Genomic DNA, 13,002 nt, shown 5'->3' on the forward strand with positions numbered 1-13,002 from the left:
TGAAAAAGTTATCTGACTTACCGACATGAATTCACATTAGGACGAGTTTTTAGGACGGGTTAAGATGCCGAGGTACTGGTGCGAGATGTGTGTGGTTACCTAGTTAGCAGTCTAATCGGCGCATTTTCTCCTAAAACTCGACCTGGAAACCCGTCTAAGTGTGAATTCGTGATGAATTTTGACGAGTTTCTCGTCTAGTCGGGAAACTCGTCTTTAATTCACACTTAGACGGGTTTCCAGGTCGAGTTTTAGGAGAAAATGCGCCGATTAGACTGCTGGCTAGGTAACCACGCACATCTCACACCAGTATCTCGGCATCTTAACCCGTCCTAAAAACTCGTCCTAATGTGAATTCATGTCGGTAAGTCAGATAACTTTTTCATCGCGAATTCACACTAGGACGGGAAACTCGTCAGACGGGTTACCCGTCTGACGCGTTTCCCCTCCTCTAATGTGAATACTGCTAATGTCACTCTTAAGATTTAAGGTTTGCTGCTATGTGTGTTCTTTCTTTTGTAGGTCTTATGGAAAGGTCCGTTTCGGTTCGGTCCGACCGAAATATTTGGGACCACCTCTGGAGGTGGTCCTCTTTGATCGGTCGGTCCGGACCGAATGAAACGTGCCGTTCCATTCAGAAAAATTCTCGTTTTCAGTCCCATTTGACTGTGATGGAACCGAAATTTCGGTCGAAACGTAAATGAAACGCTTCGGTCCCGTTGGGAATTGAATTTTAATGAAAAGGTCGTTCCATTTTTCCTTGGTTAGTTCCTCTGGTCTTGGACCTGATGGTCACGCATAATGGAATGTACCCTAAGACCGAGGTCAAGATGTGTTTATACATAAGTCCGGAAATTTTACGTGCCTTTATGTTTGAATACATTAGCGGAGCTCAGGCGCGCGAAGAGCGCCAGCGGAGCACCATGGGCAAGATTTTTTGGGAAATCTATCTTTGCGAGAATTTTGGTTATGACGTCAGCGCACTCCCGACCGTACAGACTTTCGGGATGATGGCGGGGAGGCAGGACAGCCTTTGGTGACGGGAGTGTTCGGGCAATTTTCCTTGGCGGGAAATTGCGTGGCAGCGTTAGATTTGGCAACCCGCGTTTTTCTGGCGGAAAATCATATTAGTGACGAGGAACGGGATCAAGAGCAGCAAAGTCGAAGAAAAGCGAAAGAGCATGAGGGAAGAGGCGACGAAATTTGAGAAATTGACCTTTTCACGGTTTTTGACGCCATCTTGGTTGAGGGGAAAACGCGGCTTAAATTACAATGAATGTATGGGATCTTGGCCGAATTCAAACCTCTGTAACTCCGCTGCAGAAAGGCAGATTTCAAAAAAATTAAAATATTTTTAGTCATATTATTAATATCATTCGCTCAACGGAAAATTAGATTATTGCACAAGGCCCAACGTCTGAAAATTGGATATTAGAAATGTCCTCATGTCGCTTCAAATTTCGCGGGAATTTGCGCGTTTGTTTACAAGGGTTTATATGAAATTTACAAATTTCGTTTGCGGTCGTTATAGCTTGATTCTGATCGTCATACTTTGCGAAAATAATCTCAATAGAAGTGCTTCTTGAGAGGTATTCTCGCTACCCACAATCGTCCGACCTTAAAGGATTTATTATGGTTCGAAGTCGGCAAAATTCCCATACATTCACTGTAATTTAAGCCGTGTTTACCCCCTAACCAATATGGCGTCAGAAACCTTGAAAAGGTCTATTTTAGCGAAGAAAGCCTCCAGAGAATCCGGGGAAGGAGAAGAAGAGAAAATGACAATGACGAACACCTTAAAGCTGAGAGAAATAGAGCGAGAGACAAGGCACTTATTGACAACGGTTAGCTGTCAGGTAATTATGTTTTCTTTCTTATTGCATGCCTCGCTACCTCACATATTTGCAAAACTCGCTAAAAAAACGAAGAAGGCCTGAAACGTTTGCAATTCCGTGTTGACAGAGATTCTGGCATATATTTAAGCAATCACATTTACAGGTTTTTTGTGTGAAATGGATGTCCAGTTCCGAGCTGCTTTGTTTGTCTGTGAAATTGCAGTTGAGACAACGAATTTACTACTCTTTAGCTTGACTTTTTAATTAGTAAGATTTCTGCTGTTGTTCTTAATTGAAGAGAGAGGGTGTAAAGATTATCAATCAAACGGAAAATGTTATGAAAAAGATTACTGTGCATGTAATTTCAGTTTAAGTTGTTGGTTAAGGGTGCGTTCCTTTGGTCCCATTCCGGAATAATAATAATACGTGGAGTGATAATTTAAAACTTTATGTTTGGCGTTTTGAAGCAACAAGGATAATAAAGATATGTTTAAAATAGCATTTTGGCAGATGTTTGATAATTTTAATGAATGTGAATCTCCGTGAAAACGAAGGATTTCTAACTTTTATTCCATGTATTCCTATTCCGGAATACGGTCAATCGAACATGCCCTGAGTTTGCAAGCCTTGTTTGATTACTGCTGTCAGAAACGAGAGCTCCGCTTTCAGACTTGGCTAAATCTTTATATTAGGCTATGATCAGCGATTTTTCGGTTTGCGTTGCTTTAGATCTGGCGGCGCTACCTGTATTGTAGCCCATTTTAAGAAATTGTTCGTTGAAAGAACGGTTATTGCAACTACATGTTCGTTGGAAGTCCGATGTGGCCAAAGACATGTATGTTAATGAGAAGGTACAAGAGAAGCTTAACGTTGTTCGGGGCACAGACTTGAATTGTCTGGTTACAGTTATTTTGGAGTATTTATATATACCCGATTGTTTGCAATAAAGCATTCTCCGTAGGTGCTTGTTCTACCTGAAACAAGCTACCCAAATTGTATTTGCTCATGTAGTCTTTTGTCTTTGTTTTCCTTGCGGTGTCCGAATTTGGTGAGGGAGAATAAAATTCTAATTTGCAAAACTACTGAATGCAAGTCTTAACCTGATTGTTGAATGCTGTGGTACTTTTTGGAGGTGGACGTAGAGCCCATAATCCTCGCTCAGTTTTTCATATTGACCCCCAAATCACACCGTCTTTTAGTCACCTGAATATAACTTAATTATTAATACCGTTCGTTGTCGGGATTCCCTACATCTGGTCACAAAAGTACTATTTATATATTTCCGTAGTCCCTCAGGGTTCGAGTTCTTCGGCTTATTTGGAAGCGTGTTGTAGTGGCTCACACACTTAAAAGCTACATCTCAAATCTTGCCTTTTCAAAAGATAGTGAATGCATTTGTAATCTGCTTATTTCACTCCTTTTAGCGCTTTTTATCAACCACTGCAGCACAATATGTTGAACATTGAAAATTAGTTGAATAGTTTATGAAGATTTTTTTTTACTTACCGACATAAACGGTGCAGTCATACCAAGCAAAATACTTCCTACAAAGGCAAGTATGACTTGGCATGGAGCAGGTTCCTCCATTTCTGCAGGTGCCAACCTGACACGAGGTAGGGTTCGGTGTGGTCGAAGGCTCGACTGGTGTTAAAGAAATAGCCGATGATCGTGGCTGCCGTAAAGGTGGAAACCCATCTGACGCCGCCAATGATTTACCTGACGCCTTCAACAATACGGATGCAGTAGGTGATTTTTTCATTGACCTTAAGAGAGATGCCAATGATGCTGAAGATAACACCACTGGTTTTGACGCTGCATTCAACTTTGTTGCTGTAGGAATCGTTAGCTTAGACACCGATTGAGCTGTCGGCATTAAAGCCGAAGGCGAACCTGCCAGAACTGTTGTCGAAACTGCCGACGAAGGCAGCAACGAAGCTGGAAACGATGTTGGCAGAGCCGTTAATCTACTTTGTGACCTTTTCGGCTCCGGAGTCGATGCTGGTAGCAGTCCTGAGTAAAATAAGGTAGGGTCCGGTGTGGTCAAGGGCACGACTGTTGGTAACAAAATAGCCGATGATGACGGTGCAATCAACCTTGTTGCTGTAGGAATCGTTAGCTTAGACACCGATTGAGCTGTCGGCATTAAAGCCGAAGGCGAACCTGCCAGAGCTGTTGTCGACATTGCCGACGAAGTTAGCGTCGAAGCTGCAAACGGAGTCGATGCTGGTAGCAGTGCTGAGGAAAATGAAATAGACTCTTTTAGTTAAGAAGGAATAATAAGTCTATTATTTAACGTTCCGAATAATAGTTCTCGTGTTCAATTAGGAAGGTACAGGGGACTCCCTAAGAGCCAACCCGATAAACTATTGTCTTCAACAAAATTCTTTAAAAAATGCATATGAATCGAAGTTAGATTAACTTCACTAAAATAATATAAAAGCCCGCAACGTTGCAAGGGGAAAATGATTCGAGGGTCGTCGCATAGCATTCGTTTCTACGATCTCGAAGCTGAGAGATGAATGTATACACGGTGGCGAGAAGGGAAGAATTTTATGTTTGAGTGGCAAGAAGAATATCAATGAATGAAGGGGTAGTTTCTGAAGAAACTGTGGTGCTGCGTCGGTGGGGAAGTAGTATACAAAAATTTGGTTTATCAACGGAGTTGATAATGTAAATTGACCACCGTACAGAGATTCTAAAAGCTGACGTTTCGAGCGTTAGCCCTTCGTCAGAGCGAATCGAGGGATTATGGGTTACGTGTAGTTTTTATAGTAGAGTAGGAGCTACGCTATTGGTGGTAACATGGCAACGTGAAAAGTAGGAATATATTAGTTAAATGAAAAGCGTTCGTTAATACCGTGAGGATTAAGGGTGCCGATTTGAAAGATGAATTTTTGTTCCAGATTCTTGCGGCTTTCCGTCGTACCTAGATGTAGGGAAAGGCCGCAGATAGCCATGTGTTTTTTGGAGTGGTTAGGCAGATTAAAATGGCGAGCGACTGGCTTAGATGCATCCTTGTCATTCTTCTCAACATCGCGAAGGTGTTCGCGGAATCGGTCACCTAGTCGTCTACCTGTCTCACCAATGTATAATTTATTGCATAACGTACAGGTTATGCAATAAATGACATTTGCGGAGGTACATGTGAAACGATCGGTGATTTTAACAGAACGCTTAGGTCCCGATATCTTGCTAGTGTTAACAATGAAAAGACAAGTTTTGCAACGTGAGCGCGCGCATTTGAAAGTGCTGGGTTGCTCGTTGGTTTTGAGCGCGCTTCTAACTAAAAAGTTGCCTACGTTTTTGTCGTGTTTGAATGAAATAAGTGGAGGTTGCGAAAAGATTCTACCAGTCTCGGGATCATTTTGGAGTAATTTAAAATTACTAAGAATGATGCTTTTGACTGCGTGATTATGAGGATGGAAAGTGAGGGTGAATGGAATTCTGTCATTCTTATCTTTCTGTGACGTTTGTAGTGACGACTGTCGATCAAATTGTTGGGCGCGATGATGGCCTGCTTTGACCACAGAGACAGGATAGCCACGTTTTTCGAAGAACTGGCACATCTCCTCTGATTTGCTGGAAAAATTATTCTCAATTTCTTAGACTTCGACGTCTATGTAGTGATGACTCCGATTTTTCCAGCAAATCAGAGGAGATGTGCCAGTTCTTCGAAAAACGTGGCTATCCTGTCTCTGTGGTCAAAGCGGGCCATACCATACCAAAAAAGAAGAATATCACACGAGTGAGCGCAGCGAAAGACTGAGATATTGTTCTTGTCACGAGAACATAAAAGCAAACGACAGTGTAATTTTCTTTTTATATAAAGACAATAAATATTCATGGTAGAGATTGAAAAGCAGGCTTTAATACAAATGCTGGGTATTAATACAAACAAAAAAAAAAGGAGGGAAAAAGGTGAGAATAGTGCCGGACCTAAAAGACACATAACTTACAAAAAAACCTTGTAGAAATGACAGATTTACATTATTACATTACTAACAATAAACATAACTTGCAAAAAAAGTCCCATAAAGATGGCAGATTTGGCCATTTCAATCTTCCCATGCACTCACTTCAAATATCACCTGTGACGCAAACAATTATCACAACAAATTTGTCGGGCAGCTTACGCGAAGAGAAGCAAGTTTCCCCAGGTTCCAGTTGATCTGGGCAGAAGCAACGATATCCAACCGGACTTAAAAGACACAGGTGAGAGCAGCCACCAGATGACGAGGAACAAGAATGATCTAACAACAACAACAACAACAACAACAACAACAACAAAATACTTTGGTGATAGGTCTTCAGTTTGACATTACATTAAATAACGGTAAAACTGAAAGTTGAAACTCTCCTGTATCTTTTGAACTGAGGATTGTGGCGACTCACGAAGGGGATTCTAACATATGATTTTCATACATTTCACTGTCATTCGTTCATTCATTCATTCATTCATTTAGGAAGGGATATCGTACGTGCTCTCTCTGACTATCTTCTATCGGATGGCATGGCTTGGTGGCCCAAATGGTAGAAATTCCACTATCGTGAGTTCGAGTCGCGTTCAAGCCTGAAACTGAGGCTTCCTTTTGAAGTGCTCAATTTCCTTTCCCAAAAGGGGATAAACATTCTCGCTTAGAGTTAATAGGATATGTACGTCGATTTGAAAAAAGAAAAAAAAAAGACATGGTCACACCAATTTTCTTCCCCGCGGTGTTAGGGAGTTCAAGCAAGAAAAATGGCAAAGTCAACGTAAACGTCACTCCAAAATATAACCTAAGGCTTTCACAAGTATTTCAGGATTATTCCGTCGTGTTTACCATACGGGTGAACTATCCTGTACAAGGAAAGGTTACGTTTATACAAACGTAGAGTTAAATACGGCCAACGTTTGTATAAACGTAACCTTTCCTTGTACTTGTACATGTTCATTGCCATGACTTTATCATCTTCAGTTCCCACGACCAGCTCCCGTCTGACCTTGTAGCTCAGTAGGTAGAGCGGCGGAGATCTAACTCGAAGGTCGTGGGTTCAATTCCCACCCTGGTCAGAGTTTTTTTCTGTCCTTGTGTGGGCCCAGTTCCATCAGTAGGGCTAAAGCTCACGTGGTTCATATGGGATAGAAATCTAGCACTTCACGTTACACTACACTCCATTCACTTATCCTGTAACTGGATGGATACGAACGGTTGTGGAGTAAAATAGAAAATGAATGGTTCATTGTTATATGCTCACGTTGTCGTCAAAACCTAAAATTTGGTGATTTCACGTTGTTGTTTTTGGAGCGTGGCAAAGAAATGCACGGAAATTCGTGCTGCATGTGCAGCACGAGCATTTTTTCTTTTTCTTGCTTTGTGGCGTTGTCGTAGACAATAGGGAGCTTTAAGCAAACAAGACGGCTGCAACAACGACAACGCCACAAAAAAAAAAAAAAACCAATATCATATGTCAAAACAGCAAAAACTTATTATACTGCACGTACGGGACACAGTTAAGCACATATTTGTGCAGTAGCCTGATTAACAACGACGCGAAATCACCAAGTGCGGTGTTTTGACCCCAACGGGAGCATGCAAACGTAACGTTTCATTCTCTATTCAAGTTTAGTATAAATACACAGGTGATTATACAAAATCGCGCGCTCTCATTGGCTCGCTATCTCGGATTATCAGCCGATAATCACCTCAACGGACAAAATGGCTGCCAGTAGTCGTTTTGCCACCGTAAGTTGAAGATGATTTCGCGTTGTAAGGTTTTTTTTTTCTCTTTTTTGAAATAATCATCTGTGTATTTATACTAAAACAATTATTCGCCTCAGGCTCAGTGATTATCTGAATATTCACCTCGACTTCGTCTCGGTGAATATTCACCGATAATCACTTCGCCTTCGGCGAATAATTGTTAATTATTTTGAAACCACCTGTACCCAGTTCTTTTAAAGATACTTCGCCCATATTGTACATTCAATTTGAACGAGATAGAATAATAGGGAAAGACTTAAGAGTGCAAAGTGCAAACTTGAGTTATATCATGAGGTGACGCTTTCATCTTCGTCGCCGTAGTAGATGTTAAAGTCCCTATAAACAACTAAACACCCAAAGTTTTCCATGGATATAGCTTTGTAGACAGAAGTTTCGGAAAGTTTCCGTATTAAATATTTCCTGTGGGTCTTAATATAAATCATGAGTGGTAACATTTAGGCCCCGTCCACGCGTATCCGGATATTTTTGAATCCGCAACTTTTTCTTTCCGGATTCAAAAATATTTCCATCCACACGTAACGTATTGAAAAAGAATTTGCCCGTCTACACGTATCCGAAACGTATCCGGATTCACTCTGGTGCTCAGGACTGCTTAAAGAAACAGAGATAACAGAGCACGCACCATGAAGCCCTCGGTAGCCATCTTGACTATTGATTTCACGGCAAGGAATTGGTCTCGATCTTGTTACGTCATCCGGATAAAAAAATATCCGAATTTGGCGTCCACGCGGTTCCGGATTCATAGCGGATTCAAAAATACCCCCTCTGGAGAGCGTATTCAAAAAGTTGCGGATTCGCCAGCAAATTCGCCGGATACGTGTGGACGGAAGGCGTATCCTGAAAGAAAACGTTGCGGGGCCTTAGTCAAAGAATTGATTTGTGAAGCTCGTTGCCACTTAGCAATTGAATCTGTGAAGTTATTTAAGTTGGCTACGATGGACATTAGGCGTTAAGTCAAATTTTCTAAATATTTATTTGTTCTTATGACAAAGATAGAACCCTCTTAAGACCTCTTAACGCACACTTAAGTTTAATGGAAACCGTTGAGCTGTAAGTATATTACTTATTAAGTAGTTTAGGGGTGATTCGGCCAGTGTCATTTTTCTACGAGCTTCAAAAAGCGTTGTTTTTGCATCACCTCTCGTAGCGACGACTGCAGAAGGACTGAGCTGAGTTATAGTACTACTCTTTTATTCTCACCTTTAACTGCATTTTCACTAACGTTGTATCCATGAATATCCATGGGCTTCCCTAAACCGTTGATGACGACCTTAACGTCACCGCCAGTTTCCTTATGTGCTTGATAGATCGCTGTGAAATTCCAGTCAGACCAATACAGGTAGTTTCCAAGAATCGTCAGTCCAAAGGGATGGGACGCTGCTTGGAGGTTTATCAATGTTACCCTATTATCGTTACTCAAGTCTAAATACTCAAGTTTGTGAAGATAGCCATCCACCCAATACAAGCGATTCTTTTCTCGATCAAGTGTCAGACCATTGGGCCACTTCAGACTTGAGCTTACCAGGACAACGCGGTTGTCGCCCGTCATGTCGGCTTTCTCAATTTTGGGATAACGTCCCCAGTCTGTCCAGAACATGACCCTAGGAGGGCGTTCAAATTTAAGGGTTTCAAAATCATTAATAATTCATGACAGCAACAACTCACACAAACGCAATTTTCAGATCACACGTACACATCTTAAATTAGTCTAATTTGCTTTCAATTTTGAGACAAAGAGAGTTGTGAGGCAGAGATAGGCGTAGCTCGGTCGGTTTATGGGCGGCCTTCCCATCTCATTCCCTCAACGTCTGTTTCGACTTTCCTCTGATCCCAGGGTCCGAAATTGCGCCTTCCTAGTCGCCAATGTGACTAAAAATTGAGTACTGGCAACCAGAATTTCACAACTGGTCGCGAGTGGGCGACCTGCTATCAAGTTCAGAGCTGTTTGCCAACAATTGTCCTACTTTTTATGCTGGCAATGTTTTTGAAATAAAAATGAATGGAGTTTTCCCGCTAACTACCTCCATAACGTCGCAAGCCGCCATTTTTTTTTTTTTTTTTTGCGGTTTCTCGTAAAATATGTATTGCGGGCGAAGAAACAACGACTCAGAAAAGAGATTCAAGGGACTGGTGAGAGGAATGCAGCACGGTAACAACATGGTGGCTTTTGTGCGACAGAACGTGACTGGTGTTTCCCTGGCTGAAATTTTCAAAACACTAAGGGGAAGATGAATTTCTTTATTACATTCGAAGTTGGATATATTTTCTCCCCAAACTGTCCGCTTTCGAAAGAGAAAAATAATGCTTGACACATACACAAGACCGCGCGGTCGTTGCTTTCTGGTATCCATAAAGAAGTTCAAAACGTGCATTTTTAAGCGAAATTTTTTGGCGACAGCAATTTGCCATCTGATGACTGAGAATATTTATCTAGTCGCCAGTTTGCGGTAGCTTTGAATACCCGTAAAACGGAGCATTGACAGAAAAAAGGAGCGGGGAGGGGGGGGGGGGGGGGTAAAAGGTGAACATCGAGGGTCACACGTTTATCAGTAACTCTAGTTCACTCTCACGTGTTACCCTCTTAAAATAAGGACCTTTACCTTTTTTTGGTATCTACACTTACGTCCGGTAACGCAGTAGTGATCAGATGCTCGCCAAATTTCAATAAACATCACGCCGTTGAAAAAATACATCCCACCATTGATATGTTAATTCCTCTCCGATGCTTAACTTGCCCTGATCATGAAAAAGCCCAAACGGGAAGCGGTCAATTAAATATGTTTTTACATTACCCGTTACTACTATCCAATATGATGTCTCTGGGCTGATCTAGATCCCTTGTTATGAGAGCTGTTCTGTAAGAGCCATCCAGTCTAGAGACCTCCAGTTTGTCGGTTCCCGCGTCAGTCCAATAGATATTTCTCCCAACGATGTCAACTGCCAATCCATCGGGAGTTACGACATTATTGTCAAAAAGGACCTCTAAGAAGGACCCATTCAAAAATGATCGAGAAATACTTCTCCTTTCAACATCCGTCCAATAAAGTTTGTTTTCAACCGCGTCATAGCCTAATGCAACAGGACGACGGATAACTCTTGATAATGAAAGAGTATGCAGTGATCGAGAATCGGAAGGGTCGACTTTCAAAAATGTACCAGATATGGCATCAGCAAACAAGAGAAACTGCGCAGGATCTGTGGAGGAAAAAAGACATTGCGTACTGCGTGGGAGAGGACTGGTCGAACCTACAATTAATTTTTGTAGGTTGATCGAGTTTATTTACAGTCTTTGCCTTTGGCTTAACCAACTGAGCCACCGTGCAGCGGTGCCTCAAGGAGTTGGTTGACCACCGTTCTGTCATGCAGGAGGCCTTGAGTTTGACTCCGGACCAACACTCACGGTCTTTAAATAACTGAGGAGAAAGAGATGCTGAGATTAACATCTATCATCTGCGAATTGTTAGACTCTCTGGTCTTTTCGGATAAAGACGAAAAACCGTAGGTCCCGTCTCACAACCCTTCAATGCTCATAACTCTGTGAGACGCAAGAGAACCTAATTACTATTCGCAAAGAGTAGGGAATGGAGTTCCCGGCATTGTGGTCTGTCCTCTGTTCCATATTTCCTTTCAATGCCCTTAAGCAAGATCAACGTCATTTCTTTTTTGTCTTGCGTACTAAGCCGTTGTGTCTTTTTGGCAGATACAACTTAATGGAAAGTTAAATATAAAAGAGAAAATGGAAAGAGGGAACCCTAAGCATAACGGACAACCTCATCTTGGGGACACGGAATGCATACAGACCTTCCACATTGACACATTGATAAGTTTTTGAAGCAGCTTATCAGAAATTTCAGCGCGCTTCAGTTGAAGTAAGAGTGTTTAGAGACGTATTCGCAAAAAGATTTCAAAACCCAAATTGTATTTCTAAAGTGGCATGCTTGCAAGCCACACACGCGCTATGTGGCGCAATATGATGCAACCATATGTAGCACGAACAGATTGATCTACCATGCTTACGCAAATTTTCCCAGTTACGTAGCAGTTTCGTAAGTTCCTTAGCGACAAGAGAGACTGACAGAGCGTTGAATAAGCGAAGAAAGAAATTTAAAAGTTACCGTGACAAGTTTTTCCATCATAACTGATAACTAGTCCTCCTGAGCATGCGCATTCTCCTCCATCTGGTGAAAGCAGGCAAATGTGATTGCAGTTCCCGTTACTTTGAGAACACTGACCTGCAACTTAAGAAATTCCGCGTAAAGATTATGTCAGAGTCTCCTAATTAACATGATTATAACAGGGAGCACGCGACATCCAACAATGTGGCCCGGAATCGATTCCCGCATTGTGGGTTCTCTAGTAAGGCCCGAATTCCTCTCCGGGTGCTGCTGTCTTAACCTCGTTCGCAGGGATATTCATCTCCCCACCCCAGAGGAGCGAGACGGTAAAATTAAAGACCCGGCATTTAACATGATGTACATTAAATGGAAAAAAATGTGTCTACTAAAGCTAAAATGTACCAAATGCCATCTACCTGGTGTTGTGACCTCACTAAGATTATATGCGTGTATATCCATGGGCAGATCAAAAACAGTAACTTGCACTGCAGCCTCGGCACCCGTGTCTTTGTTACAGCGAATGACAGCCCCGTTAACCCAATCTGTCCAGTACAGGTGATTTCCAAAAATTGTTAATCCAAAGGGATGAGGCCCCGGAAATGGGAACAATGGTAACGTTACTCTATTGTTGTTGCTAAGATCCAAGTATTCTAGCTTGTCTTTGTGGGCATCCACCCAATATAAGCGGTTCATTTTGTGATCAAGTGCAAGACCGTTTGGCCACTGCAAATTTGAATTGACAAGGACAACGCGATTTTTACCAGTCATCGCAGCTTTTTCAATTTTTGGATCCAGGCCCCAGTCTGTCCAATACATGATTCTATGGAGATATAATGTAGGGTCATCTAAGACAAACTTCTGAACATCTCCTTGTTTATGTAGATGATTACAAAGAAACTTGCACATGATTGTGGAAGAGAGTTAGTTTTGCATTAAATAATATTTAGATTTAGGCACGCCTAAAAGCGGAGCTCCCGGGTTATTTATTCTTATTGGCTGTAGGGTTAGTGAAAATAAAAGGGTTTGGAATTTTCCGCATTTTGGTGTTTCCGGTTACTGCTTAATTAAATCTTTTTTCCTCGCTTTATTCATTTCCTAACGCACGGTGAAGTCCACGGTGAATTTCATGTGAAAAACCGAAATCGCATGAATATCACGAAGCAATGAGTGCGATATCGGCTTTTTAAGTGAAATTTACTTTGAAAGTCACCAATCAGGCGATGAATTTTTTTTGAATCGCATGCAAATCCTTAGCAAGCGAACGGAAAAGTAAAAAATTCATTTCAGAGTCAA

General features: G+C 41.7%; 1 protein-coding gene across 3 annotated transcripts in view; it reads right to left on the reverse strand.

Moving 5' to 3' along the window:
- The window catches only part of LOC138027773 (uncharacterized), a 31,576-nt gene extending 19,052 nt beyond the window's left edge, over window positions 1-12,524 (reverse strand). The window contains exons 1-6 of one of the 3 annotated variants that reach the window (XM_068875393.1): window positions 12,126-12,524; window positions 11,710-11,826; window positions 10,387-10,789; window positions 8,795-9,195; window positions 5,966-6,082; window positions 3,339-4,067 (exon numbers count right to left, since the gene is read on the reverse strand). In XM_068875393.1, coding sequence (XP_068731494.1) covers window positions 3,339-4,067; window positions 5,966-6,082; window positions 8,795-9,195; window positions 10,387-10,789; window positions 11,710-11,826; window positions 12,126-12,477 — 2,119 coding nt within the window. In that variant the 5' untranslated portion in view covers window positions 12,478-12,524. Of the gene's footprint in view, window positions 1-3,338; window positions 4,068-5,965; window positions 6,083-8,794; window positions 9,196-10,386; window positions 10,790-11,709; window positions 11,833-12,125 lie in introns of all 3 variants that reach the window. The other 2 variants (XM_068875388.1, XM_068875402.1) reach the window with 2 other exon arrangements.
- Window positions 12,525-13,002: the final 478 nt, after the last annotated feature.

This window comes from Montipora capricornis, chromosome 2, assembly GCF_036669925.1.
Source record: "Montipora capricornis isolate CH-2021 chromosome 2, ASM3666992v2, whole genome shotgun sequence".
NCBI classification, from domain to species: Eukaryota; Metazoa; Cnidaria; class Anthozoa; order Scleractinia; family Acroporidae; genus Montipora; species Montipora capricornis.